This window comes from Halichoeres trimaculatus, unplaced genomic scaffold (assembly GCF_033239565.1).
Source record: "Halichoeres trimaculatus isolate MK-OKI-2021-1 unplaced genomic scaffold, fHalTri1.1 fHalTri1_scaffold_10, whole genome shotgun sequence".
Taxonomy (NCBI): domain Eukaryota; kingdom Metazoa; phylum Chordata; class Actinopteri; order Labriformes; family Labridae; genus Halichoeres; species Halichoeres trimaculatus.
Window position 1 is genome coordinate 19,878,704 of NW_027437187.1, and position 27,514 is coordinate 19,906,217.

The following is a 27,514-nucleotide window of genomic DNA, read 5'->3' on the forward strand; positions in this document are numbered from 1 at the left end:
GAAGATTCCAAACACCTTAAATGTTCAACTTCAAGCAAGATGACAGATCTTAAAAGCTTTGGCAGATATTGGCTGTCGTTTCAGTTTAAAGAGTGATCCTGTTGACTTGGGACTTTTACTCAAAAGTTTCCATCACAAACAGCCTAAGTTTATCTCTAAAGACTCATTCAATGAGGGAACATTTGACCCTCTGACTTTAAAGAAAAGCTTTATTAGGATACATTTCTGGGGTCTTTTTTTTCCACGTGTCAACAGCTACTGTAAACTCAACAATTACTGATACATTCAGCAGAAATCTCCAATTTACAGAGTCACTCTTCAATGGGAGCACCAGTAACTCAAGAGACAAAGTCACGGAATGTGAAGGAGCAATTAAATCAAGTGTTTTAAATCAAGTGAATGTATTGTGGAAAACAGATAAAAGATCAAAAAAATTGAGGGTGGTCTACCAATCAGAAATGCTGCATATTTTAGACCCTACCCCCAAAAGTTCTTGGACCTTTTGAAAGTATCCTCCTTGACCAGGAGCTTGGGTACAAACCAAGAACTTAGTTTAGACCCTGGTTCCTGCTGTTGAACATACTGTTCCTCAAAAACTCCCTAGTTCCTGTGCTGGAAAAGTATCTTTATTTCAACACTTTTGAAACAGAGTGAATTTTCTATTCCTAAAATTCATATATGTGGTCATCTTTTTTTTCAATATGGTTGTCTAAAATGTCTCTTTTCTTCTCTCATCTCTCTGTAGCTTCAGTCAGCGCCCAACACGTCCCTACTGTGTGCAATGGGAGAGAAATTGTCGACTCCACCACATCTTCTCTGTGACCACATCCCATCTACCCTCTGAACCAGCCCCTGCGACTGTTAGCCAACCCATGAACATTTCCTCCACCGCGCCAAACAACCCTCTCTTCCTTAAAAAAATACTGTACACACTCTCACACATTTACGTACAAACATGTACACACAAATACACGCACAAACAAACATACTTTCTTGTGGACTAGAACTGTATTGTTTCATAAATGTAGAAAGTGTGTAACTAAAATTAAATTATTTTCTAGGGATGTACATACATGGAATCGACATTGTTGTAAGTAGAGAAACAAAAGAACAAAAAAAGTTTTTAGGAGGAATTTTTGGAGCCTTTGTTTTTGATAGCTTTGTTATGATGCCATGTAAATAGACATGCGCTTTATCTTGGTAGGAGGGTGTGTATCCCTCAGTCTGGATGCACATTTGTGGCTCTGCTTACCTCACCTGCAATATCTCACAGACTTTTTATTCCCATGCTTTTTTGTAGGTCTCATTGTAATAACCAATTATGTAAGCATTTTTATTGTGTATCTGTACATTTGTATATTCTACTACTGATGGTTCAAACAGCACAATGTTGACAGTCATGTAACCCTAGAATGAATGTGGACTAATGGGCAGGATGAGATGGCTGGAGCGGACATGTACAGAAGTCCATGATACCCATCAGCTCACAGCGACACTGTGCCAGAGCACAGTTTGCAGCTTGGAAAGAACTCATCTCTTTAAAAAAAGTTTAGCTTTGCAACCGAAGTCCATAAAAAGAACCCTTTGTGGCTAGAAAATGTCTTGCTTTTGATACAAATGGATACATTTCTATTCATAAGTACTGAATCCCTTTATCTAAATGGCCATAAATCCAGGCATGTGTTCAGAGAAACACCAATATGTTCAATCCCACTCTCAAACTGTTGTTCATTAAGAGGAACAACAAATTTACTTTGCCTAAAAACTAAAGAGTAATTATGAACGACACAGAATATAACGGAGGGAAACTGTCTGCTTTTCTGGACACATGTGGTTTTTCTCCAACTACAGGGGAGAGGTAGCTTCTGTTTTTGTTCCCCGTTGATACAGCATGTGGTGATGTTTTGAATATGGCTATGTGCCTTAACGTATGTTTGGTAGTTCTGCAGGAAGAGACTGTAAGAGGTGATTTTTTGTTATTGCCAGCTGGTACGTATAAAAATGAGCCCAGTATAGAGTCCACACAGTGTCTGCAGGTGTCAATCTCTGCCAAGCCTTCTGCCATTGATTGTGTATCAGAAGTGTTCCAATTTTGAAATCTGAGCAAACTTCCTCCACCACCTTCTTTCTTTAGCTTGTGTACAAAAAAAACAAAGAAGATAATATTTAAGGTAGACATCCATCATACTGTTTTCATTTTTTACAGATAGGTGGCACTAATAAAAGAAGGAAGAGGAGCTTATATACTGATACGATAGAGTCATTTATTCGTCAGCTTATTCAAGTGTGCGGTTTACACGTCTGTGTTAAATGTGTTGACGTGCAGAGGCAAAGTGGAGCAGCTGGCTTCGGCTGTCAGTCCCAGAGAGGATCACAAGAGGAGGCAGAACACACAATGTCAGCTGCTGGCAGATCCCATCGAGAAAATAACAACAACAGGCTGTTAGCAGCAAAACTAATATGCATAACATACATAACTTTAAGAAAAATATCAAAAGTCTGTTTGTGGCTGGAAAAATAATAACCCCTGCTAAGGTGGGGGGATAAATGAGAGAAAAATACATGAATAATTTTTTTATAAGACAATCTAAATAGACTTATTTTGTCAACTAATTTTATGTTACAGCAGATTTCCTTTCAAATGGAGAGAGGCCTACCATTGAAGACAAATAGAGGGGTTATTAAATCACTAATAAGCTGATCTTAAATGGTTTTATACTATGATATGCTGTATCAAATAAAGTGTCACTGTCGAGCAATATTTTGGACAAACTATGTGAGCAGAATCCTTTATTTCTACCCAAGACAAGCTTTTTAAATCGACTTGCTTTTTGTCAAGGGGACATACAGTGGGAACTGATTTACACCTCTCCAGCAGAACTCCATGGTAATCACACTGAATATGAGATTGAAGGCATTTTTTAGAGAATGAGCCAAGACGAGCCGACCTACATCAAGGCGTGTGAGTTAGGTGCAGGGAGCAGGAGGAGTGAGCGGTGTGGCAGAGCAGAGGGGAGCTGATGCTACTGCTGGATTATGTAAAGCACTCCCACAGCCCAGAAGTCGCAGCACTGCTACGAAAGCTCAAAAGCATTTCTGAGATTCACAGTCTTTGTTAGCAGAAGGCTTAGCCATTCACTCTGTGGTCCTGCTCCCACAAGATACACCCCGCATGGCAGGTTGCTATGGAGAACTGCCGGCACATCCGCTGCCGGAATGTCTGTTTGTCTGCATGGAGAGGAGGGAGGAGGGAGGAAGGAGTGAGGGAGAGGAGGCATAGAAAGAAGAAGAACGGGTTGCTGGTTAGGATTCAAATTGGCACTGACTGATGAGATTTGGCTTGGTGGAGGCTCAGTGCTCTACTCCCAGCTCTTTAATGGTCACACAAACAGAGCACTTAACCTTGATTCTGCTCTCATTTAGTCCAGGGACTAGTCTCAGACACAAGTCTCACACCCCTTCCTCTGACCCTCTCCCTCTCAGCCCACCTCTCCCTCGCCTGGTCTCAACTGTATGTGTGAAACTGGCTACTGAGCCGCTCTCAGCCACAGACCTCAGTGGCCAGACAAACAGGTTGGTTAGCCCACACTTCAACTGAGGCAACATGATGTGGGTGCATGCTGCAGAGCCTGCCAGCAGAGGGACTTAAGGGAGGCTGGATAGGGAGGAGATGGATGAAAAGGGTGAGAGAGAGTATGGGAATATAAAAGTTTAATTGTGTTGCTCACTATTACACTCCGTTTGCCTTCTCATGTTCATGCTAACTTTTTAATTGGCTTAATTCGAGCATATCCCTTTCAAACAGAAAACCATCCACCTCTGACATTGTTCCTCTATTCACCCTCTGCCAAATGTCATGTGCTCTACAATGTTCTCTGTGCTATACAGCAGAATGAGTCTTCAGCCTCTGTTGGATTTGAAACCAGGGTCTCTGTGAGGAAATGAAGCTGAACTCTGGTCAATCACAGAGCAATAGTTAATCGTTTCCAATACGTGCAATAAACAGGCTGTGATGACATCATAATAAATAACAACAAGCAAGCATCCAGTGTCTTCTGCTCCTCTGTTTACACTAAAAACTGTTTCAGTGTCTGTCTGTCTGTCTGTCTGTCTGTTAATGAATCTATAAAATCTCACAGTTCATTGCCAGTGTAGATAGATTTGTCTCTTCAGTCACATTACCAGTCTCTTGCCACCACTTCTACACACAAACACGCACTCACACACACACAAACACACACTTACACACAGGCTCTATTCATAGTGTGTGTTGGCAAATGTTGAAAGATGCCTCTAACACTCCTGCCTAATCTGTTCCCTAAGTGATGGCACTCCAATTAAACCATTTCCTGGAGTGCTCCCTGCCTTAGGACAATGAAATCCAGTGTGTAGACTTGTTCCCTTCGACAAGAAAGGCTGGAAGAAAACACTTTAACAAAAGACAAACGGGAGACATTACAGTTTGTTGTTCATATTATATACTTACAAAGTGACTGCTGAATTGTCTTGTGAGTAAAAACAAAAGGAGCAACATTTTTCACTTAACTTACTCAATTCTATGGGAATTTTACATTCTACGTATGCCCTATTGCTTCTTTCTTGGAAAAGCACACTCCTTACAGTCTGTACCTTTGGAGAACAGCACAGTCTCATTGTCATCTTATGAGCAGACAATGACTGCCCTCTGGTGGTAGGCTTGGGTCTTTAAATGGGTCTTGAACCTGTCAACAGTCAGGAAATATTATTCCCCCTAAAACAGTTTGGACAGAAAGCTTGTTTGTGTTTTAGGTGGAGGCACTTTCATTTTAAAGATTCCCCAAAATATCCTAAAAATCAAAAGTGTACTAGAATAGTTTTTGGTCTGTTTGAAGTGGATTGCAGCAGCACCTTTGGCTCGGACACACATGCACAGTGTCGTGAAGACATGAGTCTTAGCAATGAATGGAGATCAAATCTTTTTAACTCTGCTTTTTTTTTGTTCAAGACAACCTCTAACTGGATACAAAGTGACAAAGTAAGGTATTTATCAACAGTTACGTCGCGCTGTTGTTTGAAATGTGACAAATAGAAGACTTTGTCAGTTTGCACAATAGCTTAGTAGCTGGCTATATTCAGTACTGCTCATAGCCCAGAGCTCAGAGACATGTGTGTAATGTGTAATGTTAGTGAATCCTCCCTCATTATGTCCTATCAGGACATATCATTTACCAAGCAGAGCTAATGTAACCTCACTCTTCATTTTATTGACAAACTCTCAAGTTTTAACAGACCATTGCAGGATAACTGTTGCATGTGGGTTGGAATGGCTATTATCACAAACAGTGAAGCCTGTGTTTTACCCTTCAGCTTGTGTTTTAGCCTTTAGCTCATTCTCTATCACTCTCCTTTGGCTTTCTACTGCTCTTCTGCCTTCTTCCTGTCTAACAGTCTAGCAACTGTGGCCACCATTGCTACAAAATGAATCCAAGAAATTGTTTTCAGCAGAGAAAAACACAGATCTGTCTTCTCTATATACAACTTCGTCAGTCAGCATGGTGTTGTCAGAGACCTAGACATAGCGTAAATCAATCCATTTGTGCTCAACCTGATCAGGAAGCTAAGAAATAGCATTCAGGAATAACCAACAATGGTGCTGATAATCTCCTTTTTGGGCATTGGATTCAGGCAAGTGAGGCTTTTTTGCTTGGAGTCCTCCCAGTCCCTTCACAACACATAACAGGTTTTTTTTGTTGTTGTTGTTGTTGTTTTTGTTTCGTTTGTTTTAAATAGAAAAAAACATTAAGTGTGTCACAGAAAGCTCCACCTGTTCATGAATATCGGGGTCTTTAGTGGTCAGTGCCTTTTCAATTTTGACAGAGAACAAATGAAAAGCCACAGAAAAGTTTTTATTTAAATCAAATTAAAATGGCTGAATATATGATAAGTTTCATAAACCTTCCATTTTAGCATTTATTTCTGGGCAATTTTTCAAGAAATTCTCAGGAATTATAGCAAGGACCTTAATTAGTTGTCAGTTTTCCTGAAAACCTTTCCTGAAATTTTTTTTTTTTTAAAAGGAAAAAAAAGAAAATCTAAAATTATTATTTCAATTTAGGAAAAAGTTTGAAGGGAACTTAGATTAATTCAAATTTGTGTCGTGCTGTCAAGACTTCATCAACTTTTGGGAAATTCCCCAGACACTACAGTGAATTTATTGTAAATCTGAGGAGACACTTTACAGAGTTTTCAGAAAAACTTGAATCAAATTCTTGAAAATGTATTCCAAAGAAACCTAGGAGGTTTTTTTTAGTTCAGGAGCCAAACTTTGAGAATCTTTATTAAGGGTTATTTTTTTCTGGGCTGACCTGTTCATCAGGGAATCAGTCAGGCTTGGGCCACTCTTACATAAATACACCATATTTTATTTGACATACATAGACAGTCAACATCACAACCTTCCCTCAGTTCATATGACATCTTCATTTCCAATTTGTCAGCAGCAGAACAAAACAAAGAGAAGACAGCAACTTGATATGGCTAGAACAGAGCAGTCTGTGTAAACATCTTTGGAAACCGGACACATATTCAGCCTGGTGATAACACCACAGCTTCTTCAACACATCCTAGACACTACATAGACTGAAACTAATACAAACAAAACAGAACATCCATCAAATAGGTCCTTGTCTTACCCTGAGCTCTTCAAACAGCCTTTCTGACATCAGGTTTTTATCAGAATATTACCATGAAGTGTCCATCGCACACACCCGCAGAACAGCTCTCTGCTTCAGGTGGGACAAATCCATCGTACCAAGCTTTAAGGCCACTGTGCTGGCGTGACTCCTCTGAACCTGGCTCCAGATGCTTGATGTGTGTTTGCTTATATACACACAGTTCTAGGAACCAAAGCTTATAGAGGGGGTGGTTGGCTAAAAGGGTTGTCCAGCTGAAAGTCTCTTGAGGGTCTAATCCCTTCCCTCTCACCCTGTTTCTGCCGTTCTAGCTCCAAACCAACTGTTTCGAATGAGATGAGTTCAGCTGCACGTGTTCAAAGCTCTCTCCGTTTTTCTACAAAGAAAACAAAAACATCCGTTACTATCAAACATTTCAGATAAATTGAGATTTCCATTACCATCCAAGCCAGTGGTTTTCAAAGTGTGAGGCGTGCCTCCCCTGGGGGGCGCCAAAGAGTTCCAGGGGAGGTGTGAGAAGAGACATAAAAATAAAGCACAAAAAAGTCTGAACTCAGCAGAAAGTGCGAAAAGTACAAAGACCAGTGCTCATTGGTTTCCAGATTATTTCCCCTGATTCTCTGTCCGCCATACAGAGTGTGCTCGTCCCTGTGTTCATGCAAGTTCGTTTGTGAACGTTTGACCATGGAGACAACCACAGGACCACTAACAACTGCTCATTCGACACTCATGCTTCCCTCTTGGGTGGGGCGTGTGCTGTTGTTGACTGTGAGTTTGCAATCTACTATTTGTGTTTGACTATTCTAAATGCTCACCTTACCAAGAATTTTGTCGCTGCTAAAAGCAGCTCTGTACATGATTGATCTGGAATTGAACAATGTTTTAATTGCTGCATTTGATTTAACTTTAATTCTTTGCTGCTTCAGTGTCCATGCTTTCTTTCCTAGCTCAAGAGCTGCCGTCTCATTTTATTTTCATGTTTGACGGTAATGTTGTCATTATAATAAATGCAGAAATAGGTGCTGACCCAAATTCATCTGATTACCCATTATCACTAAAATGTGGGAGACCGCATTAGGATTGAATTTTCAAAATTAATACTTCAGTGTTTAGTGGTTGAAAACCAAGGTGGATTATTCATTTCTCATTAGCAATTTTTGTTTTATTAAAAAAAAGGAAGGCTCACTGTCTCACACTTTGAAAAGCCCTGGTCTGAGCTATTGCTCTCACCTTCGATGCTATGGCTTTGAGTTTTCCAAGCAAAGAAGGTTTTGTGTACACAACTTCATCCTCCATGTCTCCTTCATTCTCTCCTTCCATCACAGCACAGCTGTCAGCTCCTGGCATCTCACACTCCTTATTGGCAGACATAACCAAGCGGGAGTACTTGTACTCCAACCTGGCAAAGAGGAGGGTTAGAATCAACACTGTTGGGAAAAACAACAAGGAATAGTTTTATCCACATAAATATACTGCAGAAAATATCCACCAGGAGGAAGTTTGGAAAGGAAGAGTTGTGGAAGAACAAAAGAGAGCAGGTGATTAGGGACAGGAAAGAGAAATAAAGGAAGGTGGTGTAGTTGGTATGACAATAGAAAGTTTGTGAGGAAGTAAACATGAAATATACCCCGAAAGTTAAAGCTCCACATGGAGAGAAAAGTAAAATGGAAAAAATAGCACCTTTTGTTCTTCTTCCAGAAGTAGCAGGTGAGGGAAACAAGCAGCACTGCAGTGAAGGCTCCAAGCCCTGCACCGAGCCGGACCCAGAACTCCATCCCCTCACACGGCAGCGTTTTCTTTTCAGGCAGAGTTACACCTCCAATACACAGCTTGGGCTCCGTCCACACGAAAAGCAGATCCTGAGCATGGAAATATAAGTTATATACATCATTAAACAAAAGCTAAATATCTCTGTATGAAGTCACCACAGTGCTTGTTACAGAAAATCCAGTTTCCTTTAGCCAAAAAATACAATGAATCTGTGCTAAATCATTGTCCATATGGTGTGACTATGTCACCACATCCACCTGCTGTCCTCCTTTGCAGGCTCCCTCTATCTGATGGTAGTCTCTGTCTGTGCATGTGGGACATGCTCCTGAGCTCTCCCATAAGAAACGAAAGGTGCAGCCATCACAGGTTCCTGCAGGGCACTGGCTGTAACAGTCAGGCAGAAGCAAACATAAGCACACCACACTGGAGAGGCTGTAACTAATATTAGAAAGGATAAAATGCGACAGAAATGCAGTACCTGGGAACTAAGAGCTCTTGTTTAGTGTTCCTCTCTGGGTTACAGCGGAGAGTCACCACTGCGCTACGGCCTGACTCACAGGATGAGGTCGCCTCAAAGGACCTGGCCACAAAAAAAAAGGGACACAGGACTTGAAGCACCATTTTTTATCGGTGAAAAGAGAAATATCATAGTTAATGGAGGAACCTGTAGTAGAAGTTGACATCAGGAACTTTTTTGGAGGTTTGCGGGTACAGCTCAGGTCGGGCTCTTATTCCATCAAGTGTACTGTCTACTGTCGCCCCTGTTCATAATAAACAAAGAAACCATGTGTAAATGTCGAGACAAGGAACACTTGTTTCTCTCTTATGTTAAACAATTTGAATATTGAAAGCTCTGACCTTAATAATTATTTTGACTTTTATCTTAAAAGACAATGACAGTAGTAAAAAGCAAACTAATCATAGCTCAACAAACTCATGACTGACCCAGGAACATGTCGGCTAGGTTAATTGACTGTGAGGCAAGCGCTGTGTGGAAGCCTCGTCCGTTAGCTGGGATTATTGTTGACTGACAGATGAAAGTCTTGACGGCGTTAGATCCTTCGCCCTTCTCTCCCTGGGAGTCGGCGACAGAAAGGTCGGTAACATTGTCTGTGCATACCGCAAGCTGAGGAAGAGGAGAGAGGTACTCTTTCAGACTGAACAAGGTTTAAAAAAAGGTGTTGTTTCCTGCATGTGTCTGAGGTTGTTTTCACCTGTCCTCCACACAGGCTGATGTTAAAATGGTGGAAGTATTTGGTTCCTTTTGAGGTGAAGCTGGGACCGTTCATCAGAGATCCTACAGACCCCAGGCGACTGAAGTCATAAGTCAGAGTGACATTTCCATCTACGTGTGTGAAGTGACAGTCACTGTAACACAACCTGTGGTCCTGTAAAAAACAAAGATATATTAATAAATAACATAAGGTTCATTTAAACAACCAAGCATGAGTTCAACAAACCTTGTCACTGATGCTGGATGGTCCACAGGGCTTGCAGGCATCTGGGCCTGGTGTGGAATGAGACTTTAGGTATGTGTTGCGTGGACACTCAATGCACTTGCTTGTGTTTGCGTCTATGTAATATCCCGGTGGGCACGGCACACACGAAGAGCCAGAGGGCCGGGTACTGAGGGCACAGGCCCGGCAACTGGAAGACACTCCATCGACAGCGTTACTCACTGTGATGGAGTAAATTCGAGCCATGTCGTTGAGATTTCTGCGTACCTGTGTGAAACACAGGGAAAAAACATTTAGTCCAATCTGCAGCCAGCACAGAGGCTTTTACACCAGCCTTTACAGACAGTAGATACAAGATGCAGATCTACGCTCGTTGAAAACCATCTCATCCCTAGTTTTGGCTCTTTCTCCGCCAGTGAAATAAGAGACATTTGGACTGGGTGCCCCACCATAGAAACTGTTTTACTCTCATATAAATGCATGGAATGAAGTGTGCACAGTGACAAAGTGGTCTGTGTCTGAGGTGCTGTTAGTTTAAAGACCAAACCACAAATCAAACAGAGGAAGGAGTGGTTGGAGTAGATTTACAAGCCTTAAAGAATTTCTCGCTGTGGTCTAAGACTTTTCATGTTTTTAAAGATGCTTAGGAAATTATTGAGTCATTTTTTAAAAGAACATATACAAAATTCATTCTTCTGGTTTCAATTCCCAAATTTTAACATGACCATTAATTTCAACAGTTAAAAGTCCTCAACTTTCATCAAGGCAATGTAGATGCTACTGTTAGTACTTCTGAGGATACAGAAGTTAATATGATGGGGGACTTATCAGATAAGATCTAGGTAGAAAAAAAAACTAAAATGCAATATTTCATACAACTTTAGTATATTATTATCAATGTTGTGTAAAGAGATGTAGAGAAATGTAACAATTCTTACTTCTGAAGGTTGGTTTGTCCTCTGGAAAGCCCATGTGTAAGAAACTGACGCATTCTTCGTCATGATGTGTGTGAACGTCTGTCTTGTATTTGTTCTCTCCCATGACTCTACCACCGTAGTGCTCTTCCTGTTTATATCCTACAAAAACAAGTCATTTAATTTGCCTCCGTTTATATTTAAACATGTTTTAAGCAACATACATTGCATACACCTTTCTCACCATCATGAAGTAGAGCTCGCAGTCTGTTTTGCACACAGTTTCAAATTCAAAGGTGATGCGACCAAACTCTGTCTCGGACTGGCTGGACACTGATGTGGGGAGCCTGAGGACCGATGCAAACAAATGAGGGCCAAGTCACTCACAGCAAAGTAGAAACACACAGCCTAGATTTGACAATGAAAACAACACAACATGACTTCTTACTTGAAGCCGGGAACATGGATGTTGAGGATGAGGTAATCATTATCTGAGCTTCCTGACCCACTCTGGATGTGATCACCTGCCACTTCCCAGCCTGAAGGGCAGGACGGAAATCCATGTTTACATTATAAGACATACAACTAAATCAATTCCATCTACATTTATATTGTACATAGTTCTCCCCATTTAGGAATGAGAAATAATACATTCTTACTGAGAGTTAACATGAAACTTTAGCAAACAGCTATTAAGCTTTGCTGAGCACAAAGACTGAAACAGAGGAAAGTCAATACAAAAAGCTGTTCCCTTCTGTATCCAGTGAAGAATTTTTCAAGATACAACATGTGACCCTAAGCTGCAGAGGTTGCTTTTATAAGCTTTAAATGGAAGTGCACTGGCAGCCAGATAGAATACTCTTTGATGGCGGGAAAGGGAAAACTACAGAACCCACCGTTCATACTGTCACACTTGGAGTTGCCCACATTGAAACAGGAGGTCTTCATGTTTGCAGGAAGAACATTCCACCATTTGTACTCATAACCCAGGGTGGGCTCAGTGCCTGCAGGACACGGTTTGCACGCTGCAGGATGAACACAGTGGAAAATCACAATCAGGAAATCACACAGAGGGAAGTAAAAGTGGAAGATAAATGACAATTAGGGAACCATTTAAATGTCAGTACGTTTCATCCCATCAGAATAGGTCCCAGATGGACATGGTGAGCAGGTGGCTGTATCGTTGTTATAGAAACCAGGGTTACAGGGGGGGCAAGGCTCTCGCTCTCCACCTGAAGGCAACAGCTCAGCTCCGGACACCCCCTCCAAACAGATCTTAGGTTCAATCCACTTGTACATGATCTGTGTCTAGAGTAGTGAAGTAAACAGAGAGATGGAGAAAGCAGAGACTGTGATGACAGACTTTGACTTCTCAGTGTACTTAATCCATGGTGTCCTCTTCTCACTCACCTTGCCATCTTGGTCGCATGCTGTGTGGATCTGGAAATAGTCTTTCTTTGAACATGGAGGTCTGTCTCTACACATGGCAGATCCCTCCCCTTTGAAAGGTAAGATTGAGACAAATACATTTACATTAGCCCAAGATAACAATGCATCAATCATTTAAAAGACAGAATTATTTAGCTGAACACACAGCTCTTTAAACACTGTAAAATGTGTGTTAATAAGAACAAGTACAGGGCCCTTGAAAAAATACTTTTGACTAAGAATAGACCCAAAGCGTGGCAGTGGGGCAAAGATATAAAAATACAAAATGCATATAGATGTGAACAGAACTAAACATGTCACGTGTTTAGAATATACCTGCAGTCTCACACTCGCTTCTCAGGGACATTTCAAACAGTCTATCTACAGTTCGGGATGGGTACTGAGTTAAATACATTTATAGGTACCGATCGAATTCTGTCTCAATACAGAGTACTGACTGGTGTAAGATCAAACGTTACCATTTTTTGGTACCTAAACGCATCCTTGTGACTGTGAGGGAATAGGTGATTTTCCATGCTGGACATGAACACAGCATTGCAAGTTTATATAATTAGAAATAAACATGTTAAATTGAAAAACTTTGAAATTTTATCAATAAACAAACCAATATGCATTACCACATAAACACACAAAAGTACCAAAGATTGGTACTGTTGAGTACCGTTACTGATTGCCAGATATCAGGGATTGGTACTGTATTGTTCCACATGTGAAAGGTACCAATCCCTATCTTCAGTATCTTTAAAGTGACTAAATTTGCAGGTTTAAGGCAGTTTTTTGTTTTGTTTTGTTTTGTTTTGTTTTCAAAACATGGAACTTCAACTTTCCTCGAGTGATTTGGCAAAGCCACTTTAGTGAGTTATTGCACACTGACTGCTGTGTATCTGGTACCGTTTCAACTAAATCTCTAAATTAGAAATAATGGTATTATGTTAGAAATCAAAATTTTAAAACATGAGTAATAAAGGAGCTCTATGGAAAATACGAGCACAGACTTGAACCATATTCTGTCAAATCTGCTGCTCCCTTACAATCACACAACCTCATCTACTGAGCTAAAAATCAAGTTTTTTTATCTTAAATTTGGCTTTTTTTCTAGAAACTGGACAAGCTCTCTTGATCTCTTGAGGTATGTTCTTTTAGAGGATTACAACCGTCCAGGCATCACGCTATAGGTTCACATCCTGAGAGTTTAACTCACAGTGCTTCAGGGTGAATTCTTACCTGCATACTGAGTGGTGGTGTTGCAGGGGGTGCAGGAGCTAGCACCATGGGCTGAATAAGTGTTGCGAGGGCAGAGGTCACATGTGGATGAGCCTGGGACCTGGCTGAACGTCCCCGGCTTACATGGAAAACACTCAGACGTGTAAGCGACTCCTGGAGGATGATCACACACATAGCATGAGGATATACTCCAATAAATGTTTTATCACAGATCACAGCTACAAGGAGACAAAAGTAGAAAATGTTTCCTACCTTCTATTTGAATATTTTTCAATAAGACAGGCTTAACCACTTTGGTCCTCATCAGGACTCCACCTGTCCTCCAGTACAGGATGTTGGTACCAGATTTCAGGTTCACCTCAAGAACAAACGACTCCATTATTAGCACAGTGTGATGATCAGGGCCAGTTCAGAAATGCATGCATAGTGGTTCAGAGAAAAACTGTCATGTATAACACTTTTTACACGATATGGTTGAATTTATATAATTCCTCTCTGTTAAGTTGTAGTCAACTTAATTTAAAAAAAGTTTCCACCATTTGAGTAGCGCCACATTTTCCTCACAGAAACCACTTCTTCTAATAAATTCAGTTCTTCAGCAATGGAAAAGAAATATATCAAGCTTAAAAAAGTATCTACACAGCCTTATAACACTCTTCCCTAAATTAAAACAAGTCAAAGATTGTTTACACAGTTCTAGAGCCAAAAATAAAAATCTAAAAACAGTGATGCAGCCAGCTTTGCGACTGGAAAAACACTGGAGACAATAATAAGTTGCGTGAGTGAATTGTCTGTCTATGTATTTACAGACTTCCTGCTTGTATCCACCCATTTCTCACAGCTTCAATTAAACACTTTCACTAACCCACAAAAACTACCAAAAGATTTGTCATTCTGCAAAAAGTACTTACTGTATGTGTTGCCCATTCACCGTGATTGGTAAGCTTGAGCCACTTGGCATCAGATGACTGACCCATCTCCTGACACTGGTCATTCTGGATCTACACACACACGTAATTATCTTGTGTTACTTATCTTCTTCATTTGCTTCTGTGTGGGCAATAGAAATAGGCCTGTGGAAAAGGCCTATGGTAATGATAAGATGTGTAGTTTTGGTGCAGTTGAGACAAACAACAATCATCATGGGGAGCAAATACCAGCTCACAACAGATTTCACTCACAAGACCTGTGGGTTTGCACAGAGGAATCACGTTTTACACAGCAACCCTGTTTAATTCTTTAAATATTGAGCATTTTGTTATTAGTTAAATACAAAGAATGAAGTCTGAATAATGCATATGAATGCCATATTAGGGAAATTAACATTATTTCTTCATATTTGAATAAATATTTTACCTGTTATATTACAGCGCACAAGCTCTGCCTCTAATTGGGTAAACTCTCATTCTTAGTATCTTCTAAACTGCAGAGTAAGAAAAAAATTCACCCCTGTACAGTGTGTGCCATCAAAGAAATTAGCTATTCAGACAAGAGACATGTTTTGTACCAGGCTGTCAACATTTTAATTTCTGCTGTGAAAGTAGCTTTTTTGGCTTGGTGTGTATATGGTTTCTGGTACTTCTGGGGCAAGCCTTAAAAGGACACCCGACAAACAGGTCAAAAATATGAGGCAATGTGTAAGTGCTTAAATCTGCAGAGGTTGTCGCTTACATCTGACTTGTGATTGATTTGATAAAAGGAAGTGTTAAGCTGCACTGAGCATGAATAAGAAATAAACTTGTGGAATTTGTTTTTCTGTTGACCTTTAGGTGAACTGTACGACATCATCTTCATAAATCCAACTGTATATTTCAGCGAGCAAGGGACTGATTTCCATCAAGCTTTTTTTACTGACTGTGCGACACTGTTTGATCGCTCCATCCTTGCAAGGAAATAAAGATAAAGCAAAGATACTTGGATAGATTATCATGCTTTACAACAAGAGAAATTTCCAGCACACTTGGACTTTAAAAACCTCCCCACATTGAGGTAATAATAAAACTCAGCAGCACCAATACGTTTTGAGGAAAAACGCCGAGTTTTGATTCCGACAAAGTCTGTTTTGCACTGCAGTTTGGTCAGTAGTGTGTTTGAAATTTTAATTTTGCAAAACATGACCTTGATTTTTATGTGACCATTATTATGCCACAGATGAAATTATGTGTCCATTGTTGGATTGTGCTTGAAGTCAAGAGCCATAAAATGTGTCTAAAGACATTTTTAAAAAAGGCACTTTCTTAAACCCAGGCTAGTTTTTTGTTTTGTTTTGTTTTGTTTTGTTTTGTTTTGTTTTGTTTTGTTTTGTTTTGTTTTGTTTTTAAATAAAAGGGTTTTCCATCTTTTTAGCTTTAGGTGTTTACACCTGTGATCTATTTTTGACATGAATTTGCCAGAAGGCATTCAATGCTGGCTATTCATGTACTGAACTCAAAGGCAAGGAGTGACTAAGCTAGGTGTGGTTAGATTGTTGTTGTGCTCAGTATGCCACACTTAAAAAAATACATTAAAATAAAACACTTCATTTTGATTCAAATGTGTTTAAATTTCACCATTTGAGGTTTTCACAAGGATTAAAATGTTGTAAAACAGGAAGTTAGAATTTAGTGTGGCATTATGATTATCAATTTGCAGTATTTGAATTAATGGTTGAAACTCACAAAAAACTCGAACAGCAGGTTGTTGTCTGGATACTGGTATTCAAAGCTGACAGAGCCCTGTTTCTTCAGGTGGACAGCATAAATAAGAGAGACTGTGCACTCATCCCTGTTGGACTCCAGGTAATTTTGTTGAGGGACCCAAGATGAACTGCAAAGAAAAAAAAAGTTGAGAAGTAATTGCATACCAGCTTGCAGGATTCATAGATTTTTATGTACTGATTACAAACCTGTTGCAGGTGAGGCTGTTATCTCCGCTGGGACTGTTTTCCAGGGAGGTTGCCAGGCTGCTGAATCCAGCTGGCATGGAATCCCACTGGTCAAAGCGGATGCCACTGCCCAGAGAGTAGCTTCCTGCTGCACACTGGGTGCACTCCTGAGCCGACATCTCAAGGAACTCCCCAGCCACACATGAGAAGGCTGGAGGACACAGAGGAGAAATAAAAAGAAATGGGGATAACAGAACCATTTTATTTGTATTCTGCTGTAAAATCACACACAATAATGTTGTAGGATTTACAGATTAAAGATGATGCAAACATTGTCATGCTTCAGTCAGGAAAACTTAATCCATTCATCCTGTTACACACTGTGCTAGTCTCTCCTCTTCTTATCGATTTAACCATCATCATCTGCACCGGCTTGTGAGCTTTTCCACATATGTGATCAGATGTTATCGTTGTACCTCTGCATGCTTGAAAATAATCACTCTAAAAACTAAAATGTACACAGGTGTAAAGTTTCTATAAAACACCCAGGAGAAAAGAAGCACAACAAAAAGCACTTGGGGATTTGATTACAGTGTGTCAGCACTCTTTCCTTAGCAAAAAAGCTATTTGTAATGATCAATTTCACTGGTAGGATTTTGGTTGTACATAATACAATTGAAATCATGATTTTACCTTTCTTTAAAAAAGTTTTTTACGTGTTGTGAAGAAAAGAAAAATGTGTTTTTTTCCACTTAATTTTACAAACCCCTGAACAGGAAGAAGGAAACAAAATCGTCAAAAAGTACAAAAGGTGTCTGTCTTATGGAGGTATGCCAGATAAGGAGCCAAGATAACATTCACTGCCTTACTTTGTTGTTAAAGTCAAACAATGAAGGATAATCAACATTCCTTATGTGCAACAAGGGGACGCTTTCCATTGTACATAATGCAAACTATGTTTGTCAGAGAGCACAGGTTGGACATTAGCATGCTTGCATCCTTTGTGAGTGGCTTTCTGGTTGAAAAGTACCCTGCACATAGATATCACTGCTGATGGTCATATAGGCAGGAAGGTCAATTTATTTCATTTTTTTCCACATTCATTTAATTTTCATTTTGAAGCCAAGCTTTACTCCAGCCATTAATGTGTTGTTGCAACAGCATCGGGTGATACTGTTTTCAGGACCATTAACACTAAATGTTTTCAGACGAACTGGATGAGTGTTTTGTGGCAAAACATTACTACGCAAGGTCAAGACTAAATTTATAAGTCAAATAAAGCTCAACTAAAGCTCCATTTCCTTTTCATCCTTGTATTTTTTGACAGTGTTTTGCACCATGGCTGGTTGGAGAGCACCCAAACAGGATCAGTCAGGTTGTTGTGATGGAAATTCTGGCATAGAAAGATAAGAAAGTGTGACACACACTTCAACTATCACTCTCTTTTCCATACATACTTACTGCACTCAGTGCCACGGACTGGCTCTGGAAGTCCAGTACAGGCCCCCGGGCTCTGTGGGATGGCTACCCTCCAACGAGATCCTGTGCTATCACACTCTGTGTACTCGTAGTAGTAGTCTGTCTGCCAAGACACACACAAACACACAAGGAAAGAATTTATTGCCAAAACAGTAGGTTATCAAACCTTAAACATGAGAGGCCTCCACCTGAATCAGAGCAATTGTTATGACACTCTTGCTGAGAATATTTTACTAATCAGAGAGCTACATGGATGCTGCTACAGCATTAGCCACTAAGGCTTAAATTAACTTCCATTTCCAGCTGCTTAATGCATGACAGCCTGTTATCTCAAGCCACAGCCACTCTTGCTCTCCAGATACACAACATACCATCTCCACGGCAATGGAAACAGGGGGTGATAGGAGCAGCGTGCTGCTGTTGGAACAGGCTAGGGCTTTTCACCCGCTGTTTTTTCTTTTATATTTTTAGAACAACCTCTTGACCATTTTATAAACCGCTGTCATTTTTAGAGTATTTTAATCTGAGGCTTGGAGTGAAAATCCTTAATTTGATGTTCTCAGCTCCACAGAGCTTCTTCCTTTCTTTTGGTCTGCAGAGGAGGTGGCCTCATTTCTGACAGTTTACATAATGTTGCTCCTTGAGCCAAACCAGATTTTAACACCACACTGCATGCAGGCTGTTGTGTTTGAAATGATTTACACGGGTGTCTAGGGGGTTTTGTGACAATATTCAGTCACACAGATTATGCGAGAGAAAAGAGGCTGAACGGCAAAGAATTAACTCAATGTTTTGACATCATGGTTTCAGTGATGCAAGACGCATCATGAATTTACTTAAATGTGGTTTTGTGCTTAACTCTCACACATGCTGCACCCAGATTTTTTGTCTTTTACTGACTTACAGTCCCTATTTTAATAAACCAAACATTTAAAGAATATAAGAACACTTTCAGAAAATATGTAGCAAGTCAAATTCACATGTACAGCACTGTGTCACAGCTGGTGTCATTTCTGTCACCCCAAACTCCAGGCCTGCAGCAAGTCAGAAATATTATTAAGCACATGACACACCTTTCCCTGGAAGCCACTTCAATCTTTCTAGAATGAAAACAGATCTTATGCCAGTTATTTAGGAATGCTGCTCTACTTCTGAAAGACAGTCAGTTTGTGACTCTGCTGCCAGCCTGGGAGGTGTTGAGTAAAGCCAAAGCAGAGGGAAGGAAAAGCCAGTCCATGCAGGAAACTGATAACAGCCCGCACTGCACTGAATGGTGAAGTTTAACACACACCAGACCTCATCAGAGATTCATGCTCTTCCATATTGTTTACACTTGTGCTCTTGACAAAGCAAGAAAACTGCTGCAACTGAGGACGAGATGATGATATTGCAATTCATACCCCCTATCGACACGGGAATGTGTCATCAATTCTTAATCGTAGTTGATGTGATTATCTGTCTTGTTAGTACAACTGCCCAATCAGTACGTCTTTCTTATAGTCATGGTGGTGTTGTGATTGGAAAGCCTGCTCCATGAATGAAGAGAGAGGAAAATTGGACTGAATGTTACTGATCGATTGTGTCGTCTCTCACCTCACTACACTGCCGCTGTCCTTTAGCCCCGTCAATCAGCTGGAGCGTACAGAGGATGATGAGAGCGCAACTGGCGACAAACCGAGCCGTGGACCGCATCATGGATCATTAATAGGAGAGGGGAGAAGAAACACAAAATCCTCGATCTAGGCGTGAAATTTGTATCATGAATCCCCGTCGGGTAAATGCTTGATTGGGCGCAAGTCGATACCTTCTGTCGCCTCTTGTCGGCAGATTGTAACCCTTAACCACCTGCGATTATCCTCAGTGCGCCGTAAGGCCGCCTCATCACACACAAGCTAGGTAGGGTAACAGCCTATTTCCTGTTAATGAGTTTCAAAGTAAAAGCAGCAAAAAACATTAGTTGATATTCCTCATTACATTTCATCTTCTACGACCATCTTTAAAAAGGTTGAACATAATAATATTTTGGGTATGAAACGTATTGTCTTCAAAGGCGTCCTTCAGCTAAAATTGACCCTAATTTACCTTATTTTGAAGGTCAAAATTCAAACATCTTGTATTTTTCATGCCTCATTTTAAGACTTGACGCAGCTGTGCGTGCGCCTCAAGCCAACGGCTATGACGCTAGACTGTGACGTTACAGGACGCCAAAAACAGATAGCCTGATGTGTCGTTGAGCTGTCATAAATAAATAAATAGAAAAATAAATAAAACCATACAAAAAATAAATTATTTAAAATTGCAGGTAATTTATTTGGATTTGGCTGAATGTAACAGAATTTAGTCTCTCCGGGGGTAAATGATGGATATTCCTGCAAAAGTGTTATTGTTATTTGCGTTGATGTAGCGGGGAAAAGTAAGGAAAGATAATTTTGCTAAATAATTTTACTCTTCATTGCTTTTTTATACTATATATTTTTTTTTAATTTTCATTTTCAATAATGTCCATGTAGTCCATATCATCAACCACCAGAGGGAAGCAAAGTACAGGGATGGATTTTATTCAATATTTTCATGGCCAGGGGGTTGTGTTTTTTTTCACGGCAACATACTGTACGTTACTTACTTTACAGCGATTCCAAAATATAATCTGAAAGATATTTCTTGTTGAGCAGCTTTTTTTCAGGGGCAAATGATAGGCCTGATGCTCGTGTAGTTATGCAAAATTGTTTGCCAATACAACTGATCCAAGTGAAGTAAATTAGTCCTTTTAATGTAAGGGGAAGCGGGTAGTGCTTTTGTACTGTATATAACCCTTCAGGGCCTTCCTTAAATTTAGGTTCATATCCAAATGGCTAAAGTGGTAGCAGCTGATTTTTTTTCTTCCTTTTTTTCAGTTTTTCTTTTTTCTTTTTTTTTTTCAGTTTTTCTTTTTTTTTTTGTCATTGAATGCCATTGATTTCTTTTCAGGTCTATTAGAATATGTTATTACAATCTCAACATCCAAAGATTACTTGAATTACCATCATTATCACTTTCTTTTATACGCTTTCACATCAAAAAAATAACTTGTCTGCTATCTCCCACCAATAAGGTTCTACCATGGTATACAGTACCAACAACAACAAAACCCTTTTCAGCAAATATAAAGTAGAAATAACATTTAGTAATATTTTTATCAGTTTTTCCTGTGTGGGGTTTTTTTCAGGTTTCTAAATGCTGGTTGCATACTATATCTCTGTTTACATCCTGAGACAAAGAGCTCATGCATGTTTCATAATCACAACTTGGTTCAATTTGTCAGTCATGGTGTGTTACAGCACAGTGGACTGAATGAAAGAGATCTGTCAGTTCATAACATTCTGTGTTTCTCTTGAGGAGCAAGAAGAAGAACAAGTGTTAATTTTTTTCATATGTGGCCCATGTTTAACACTGCAGTTAAGTTGTAAAAGAGATCCAATACCTTTGGTCTTTCAACATAATTTAAGGTTGTGTTGTATTTGGGCCTGCAGTTACCCAGCATGAGTCAATCTTTGTTGATCTTTGTGGCAATGACTTGTGTTTATTGTCACATGTGTCCCCTGAAGGAAAAAACCATGCAGTTTGTGATGACTGGTCTATCTTTGCATGTATCAGCTACAGCTCATTAAACGGGGGGAAAAGGTTAATGTGCCATACAGCCAGTGATGCAACATGAATGTCGAGGTTTTAAATAAGGACGGCACTGTAGAGGTAACATATTTGTAAACTTTAACAATAAATAAATCAATGACGGAAAATGTTTTCTATGTCATTTGAAGAAATGTCAGTGAAGCACCTTTCTGTTTCATACTTTTTAAAATCTTTTCTTTGTAATAATGAGTTTAACTGTCTAAATTTATTGAGATAGAAGGTCACCCCTGTGAAATTTTCAGACAATATGCTTGTTATTTACACAAAATAATCAGATTTTGACTAATTTGTCATCACCTTGATATATAACCAGTGTACATTTTATGGTTGCTTTTTTTCTTTTTTTTTTCTTGTCCAACTTAAAAAAAACAACTGCTTGTTGTTTAAACACTCGGAATCAAGGTGAGGTCGCTGCAGACCAACCCCCAATATTTTCTGTATGGTTGTCACAATGCTCCATTTGATATTGTCTTATAAAAAATACATAATCAGCCCATGGACCAACCTGAATAAACTATTGATGCAAGTCTGCTTTATGTGATTGTATGAATATTTAAGAAGGCATCACCCAAGGGCAGCTGGGTTTCTCCTGTGAAATGCCAGGTGTGTGGTACTATGTGTGTGTTTCTATGTGTGTGTTGTTCCATCCCTCTCTCTGTCTCCCTCCCTTTCTCTTTCTCATCAGAAGCCTATCACTTACGGTGTTTGCCTGCAACATGAGCTCCCATATTCAACCATCTGTAAAACTCCAGTCACCTTTACACTCGGGGCCACTGCTCTGTGATCAGGTGGATTCATTAATTAATTGTAGTGAAGTGTAGGGCAAGTGTATTAGCAACTGACCCTGAATCAGATGGTAACAAGAGTCCCTGTGGCCTAGACCCGGTCTCCAAGCCCACAACAGACCAGGGACTACCTGGTAATGAAACGAGACACCCTGTAGTGCCACAGTAACTCACACACACACACAAACACTGAGACTTTCACACACATAGGTCGTCACGGAGGCAGACAGGGCAGACTATGAATGACTCAAGACAGAGTGACCCTTCTCTGTAAAGAAGAAACTTGGCTGAGGATCTGGTTTCTGTGACGGAAAGAAACAATGATGTGATGACAGCTTGGCCTTCTGATGGAGCCGATAGAGTTTGGACTCTTAAGGTCAGGTGTGGGACAGTTTTTCTACTGCAGGAAAAGTGGACAGCTAATGCTACCATGGTTAACATGCTGAGGTATGGGACAACCTTTGAGGACATCTGCTGGCATGGATCAACTTAATGTCTTCCCTGGATGAAAAGATATTTTTACTTCATATATTTCTTTATTTGTGAAGAAACAGCTCATTCTTGATTTTAACCCATGCATATCTTACGTCTAATGGTCAAAATCCTGTTTGAGTCTCTTATGATGTGTATGGAGCTACTCTGGATGAACTGCTCAATATTGCCTCTTGTACTGGGACAACCTGGATGCATCCAATGTCAGCTCATGTAGGATTTATTACATTCTCTCTTTTGCTCATTTTTGAATCTCCAAGTATGCATGGACTGCCCTGTTCCTCTCTGGGCCATTGCTTTGGAAATCCATCTGATGTCAACACTGATCCAGGACCTGTTGAGGAATCAAACAACTCCAGGCAAAGCAGAAATAACCACAGACCTCCTGCAGGAGAGCCAGTTATATCCCAGCCAGAAGCGCAACTAGGCAGCCTACATAAGCAGCAGCACACACAAGCTCAGAAGGCTGTCAGCTGTAACTCCAACCACTCCACCAGGACAAGTAAAGTGAACGGTACCAACTCTGTGTCCATCTGCCATCAGCATGATGCAGATGACAGCCAGAGCTTTAAGTCCCTTCCACCCTGCTCCAGCCCCTCCCAAAGCTCAGAGGATGAAGAGCTGGACTTTGACTTGAGTCCAGAGCTGGAAGTGAAGTATCCTCAAATCCCCAGACCCTCCATTATCATCAGACAGCCAAAAGTAAGTGAGCTATGGTCACTTATTAAATAAGTGTACTTATTTAAGTATTATATTTGATGTAAATGACAAAGTCTCACCTTTTTTTTAACCTTAGTTGGTGTTTTTTGTTTGTTTGTTGTTGTTGTTGTTGTTTTTAAGTAATACTCATAATTACTCATAATTCAGGGGGCTTGAAATCATGGACAGGGCAACGGTAACCACAGTGGAGCCAAAAAAAAATTAGAGCTCCCCCTACTGACTGACCAAAGCAATTTCACCAAGGCTTTCTGTGTTACAGTCAGATTTGAGTTTAACAACTTATTTGATGCTGGCTGTTGAGAGACGGGATATGACATCATAATGACACCCTAATTTCTACAGGCAGCATGTATGCCACCACCCATCTGCACCATCAGAAAGGAATCAATCTTTACAGAAAGTCAGGCACCTAAACAAATAGAAGCTAGTTAAAGAAAGGAAAATAAAAATGTAACAGTTAAGAAAAAAAAAAAAAAAAAGGTAAGTCATAATTATTAGATACTTAGTCATAACTTTGACTTAGGCCGACCATCAATGAGCTCTATGCACTCATCACTTCTACATTAGCTTGAGGATGTGCGGGCATTCCTGATTACAGAAAGAAACATTAGAAAGTAAAAGTAGCCAATGGCCCAATTTATAAATAGTCATTGACCCTTCCATATTCAGCATATTAGCGATATCCCGATTGCGCAAGGCCATGTAAACACCAATAACCCTTTTTTAAAAACCAGAATATGCTATTATCCCTTTTTTTAGAACCCCAAAAAAAACAACCTTGAGTTATTCTTTTTTTATCCCAAACATTTGGTCATAAATACGCCTATTGAGATATCCCCATCAAAAGGAACAATAATTTGTGTTCTGGCCATGTTCTGTTCACAAGGAATCAATAATCAAGTACAGGAAGTGTTGCTTGTTGTTGTTGTTGCTGCTGTTGCAATAAATAAAGGAAGAAGAAGCGGAAATGACGTGCATCGCGTCAATGACATTCTCTGTGCATTGAAATGTTGTCCGTGTATTGCTGTATTGCTGTTTTGATCGGGATACCACGTAAAAAGGAATATCCTGTTTGCTTCAGAAACCAGAATATTGACCTGAACCCTAATACTGATTGCTTGTACATGTAGTCAGTGTTATGATGTCAAAGATTAAATAAATAAGGTGTTTTCTGGAGGTGCCTAAAGTGTCTATCAATGATGTGCAGAGTATTGTCTGGTTATTTTGTCATTACATTGTATGAGTCTTCATTTCTTTGCTACTTGGAGGGTAGTTTGCTAACAATAGCTAGCCTGAGCTGAAAGCCTAGCTTTTGTGTTTACAGTTATGACCCCATCCTGTTTTAGGCTGATCATGCTATAAAGTTTAATCATGTGTACATATCTTTTACTTTATGTGTTTGTACTTTTATCTAAGTTTAAGGTGACAAAGGGCTACAAATGAGATCTCCCCAAAAGCCCACTAACACATTACTCTCACAGGACATTCCTATTCCACACATTCATCATGTTATAAATCTAAATGTAGGGTTTTATATCTACTGTAGCTTCCGTGCAACACACATAGAAGCCAATTCAGAACTATCTCTTACTATCACCATGACTTACTATCTCATAATTATGACTTGTATTTTGGCTTCACTTTTCACAATGAGGAGACTGAGACAGGCTGTCCCTATATACTTTTCTCACAACTTAACCGTGTTTTCTCTTTTTCCTTTTTGTCTTCAGTTTTAAATTTGAAGCATCTCCACTGGGTTGTGGATGCAATGTAATGAACTTTATCACCACAAGGGGGGTATAGAACCCAAACTAAACCCATACCATACCCCAAAGACAGGGTATGGTATGTAGGCAGATACAAATCTCTTTTTTCAGATCTGATTCTTCAATATTTCATCAAAATCCCACAAAATCTTCTTATCAACAAAAAGTGGAGCCCTGAAACTTAAATATCACACACAGAAACACACACCACAGACAGCTTGCTCTGTGCCAGATAGGATGTCAGTGAAATGTGTCCTGAGCTCTTGTTGAACATGATCTCCTCATCTCTTTTAACACATTGGTGTCTGGGTGTGTGAATCCTTGAGCATGTGTGTCGCATTTCTACTGCTGTCAATCCCATTCTAGTAAGACAACATAAAAAAAGTGTCCCAACACGGTCTTTGTGACTAAGATGAGCCCTGTTATTGGAAGAGGAGGGTGACACATTGTTCAAGCCTGTGTCCTCAGGCTCTGATCAATAATGCTGATCAGCGCTGGAATCTGAAGAGGAAGCAGAGGGGGAGGAGAGCATTCTGATGGGAATCCTGGAATTTACACTGTTGATTACTTTATCCAACAGGGAGACATCTCATCAGCAGATGTTGAGACATCTGTTGTGTTGATTGTTTCAGACAAGAGGATTGTCCCATTTGGCATGGTTTAAGACAGGATATTTGCTGTGAAAGTATCGAACATGTGACTGATTTAATTTTGCACTCAAAAACAACTTTTTATGAATATTACAACAACCCAAACATCTAATTGTTCAATATTTCATATAAAAGCACCCTTTAATCACAGTTTACATAAGAGTAAAACCCTGCTCAGCCTCTCATTGATTATCAGAGCAGCCCATGTTTGCACTGGACACCTCCTGGGTTATTAGACCGAGAATATCATTAACAACTGTGCCCTTCCCCAACACCTCCATTAATGCGCTGTGTCATATGTTTTTTTTTTTTTTTTAAAGCAACTATTTCTCACTTTACGTAGAAACAGGAAAACAGTTTTACAAGTGTTACTTAGCAAAGCCATCTCTTTTTTTGGGACATGAAGAGTCGCTTCCTTCCCTATCACAATGCATTGTCAACAGCATGACCAAAGAGGCCAATTGATCCACCAAGGTGCAGGCCTGAGCATCGGAGCATGTGTGCATAGGCCCCTGCAATGCTCCCCCACCTTATCAGCTGTCACCTCACAAATCACATCCCACAGCTTGAATGATTCCTGCCCTCAAGGCACAAATTAATGTCCCTTCTGTTGTAGAGCCTGAGGGACTGATTGTGAACACACAGGCCATAAATGACAGTCCAGTATGTCCGGTGACAGACATAAATAGGTGTGTTATCAAGTGTTTGAAAAGGAGGTGACATTAGAGTAACTGTGTCATTTCATACTGTGCACTTCCTCTGACTTAGACACTGGCATCTTTGTTGAGATATCCGACATAACAGATTTAGCTTTGATCTCCTCCTTCCGCCCAAAGGATTTATCTGTGTGTGGGTCACTGTGTCATTATTCTGTGTTTTGCATTTATCTCTGACCCTTCCCTGATAAGCAGACATGTTTATGGGACTCTTCTTTTATCAAGAGCAGGAACAGGATTCAGCACAGTAGACAAAAACTCCCACTGGAACATTCAGACAATGTTCAGCTACAACAATCAATACAGTGTTTCCAGTATCACACTGTCACACAAACACACAGAGAGCAGCACACAGAAGTGAGAGATTACTGAACCCTGTAATTAAGCAAATTTCAGGGTTGATTTGAAAGGAACAAAAGAAAACACAGAGTGGACATTTTAATACAGAATGAGCATTTTCAGCTAGCTCTGAAGGACTTGTTCACTCACTTAAATCTGAAAATTACTATTTTTATATTACTGAGCAAAGGGATGACGAACCTAAAGTTTATTGATTGTAACTGATTATCTCAACATTCTGACACTTACTGTATCTTAAAGCTACTGTTAGTAGAAGTCAACAGGTATTGAATCAGATGAAACTAATGTGTTAACTTACCTGCTCTTAGCATTATTTCATTGCAGCAACACAAGGTATCAGAGTATTGTCACTTTTTTGTTTCACTTACGGGGTTGTTTAGCATGAATCCCACTGTTGACTTAAATAAAAGCAGAATAATCTGAAAGTTTCTTAAATTTGGGGCTGTATCTCTCCACTGACATACTCTCTGTTTGTGTCACTTTTGGCGCCCCCTGCAGACAAAGTGGTTTGTCATATCATATATCTTTG

At 39.9% G+C, this 27,514-nt stretch overlaps 2 protein-coding genes across 3 annotated transcripts in view; one reads left to right on the forward strand and one right to left on the reverse strand.

Moving 5' to 3' along the window:
- grm3 (glutamate receptor, metabotropic 3) overlaps positions 1-4,060 on the forward strand; it is a 44,230-nt gene extending 40,170 nt beyond the window's left edge. For both annotated transcript variants that reach the window (XM_074677668.1, XM_074677669.1), the window contains exon 14: positions 746-4,060. In XM_074677668.1, the coding sequence (XP_074533769.1) occupies positions 746-822 (77 nt within the window). In that variant the 3' untranslated portion in view covers positions 823-4,060. The remainder of the gene's footprint in view (positions 1-745) is intronic.
- Positions 4,061-6,141: 2,081 nt separating this feature from the next.
- On the reverse strand, positions 6,142-19,711 carry elapor2a (endosome-lysosome associated apoptosis and autophagy regulator family member 2a). Its single transcript, XM_074677667.1, has 22 exons — positions 19,421-19,711; positions 17,810-17,930; positions 16,370-16,559; positions 16,143-16,290; positions 14,397-14,486; positions 13,738-13,843; positions 13,486-13,638; positions 12,223-12,311; positions 11,940-12,120; positions 11,709-11,837; positions 11,261-11,351; positions 11,057-11,159; positions 10,837-10,974; positions 9,902-10,165; positions 9,656-9,829; positions 9,387-9,567; positions 9,106-9,202; positions 8,920-9,021; positions 8,699-8,825; positions 8,352-8,530; positions 7,902-8,070; positions 6,142-7,047 (listed from the first exon to the last, which is right to left on the reverse strand). The coding sequence occupies exons 1-22, from the start codon at positions 19,520-19,522 to the stop codon at positions 6,979-6,981; spliced, it is 3,003 nt and encodes a 1,000-aa protein (XP_074533768.1). The 5' UTR covers positions 19,523-19,711; the 3' UTR covers positions 6,142-6,978.
- Between the last annotated feature and the right edge of the window lie 7,803 nt (positions 19,712-27,514).

Bases quoted from the DNA above. Each gene is read 5' to 3' on its own strand.
- elapor2a (XM_074677667.1), bottom strand. From the start codon at position 19,522: ATGATGCGGTCCACGGCTCGGTTTGTCGCCAGTTGCGCTCTCATCATC. The intron at 13,639-13,737 runs GTAGGAAACATT...ATCATCCTCCAG, and splicing joins GAAAAATATTCAAATAGAAG to GAGTCGCTTACACGTCTGAG. The intron at 10,975-11,056 runs GTGAGAAAGGTG...TTGTTTTTGTAG, and splicing joins GCGAGCTCTACTTCATGATG to GATATAAACAGGAAGAGCAC.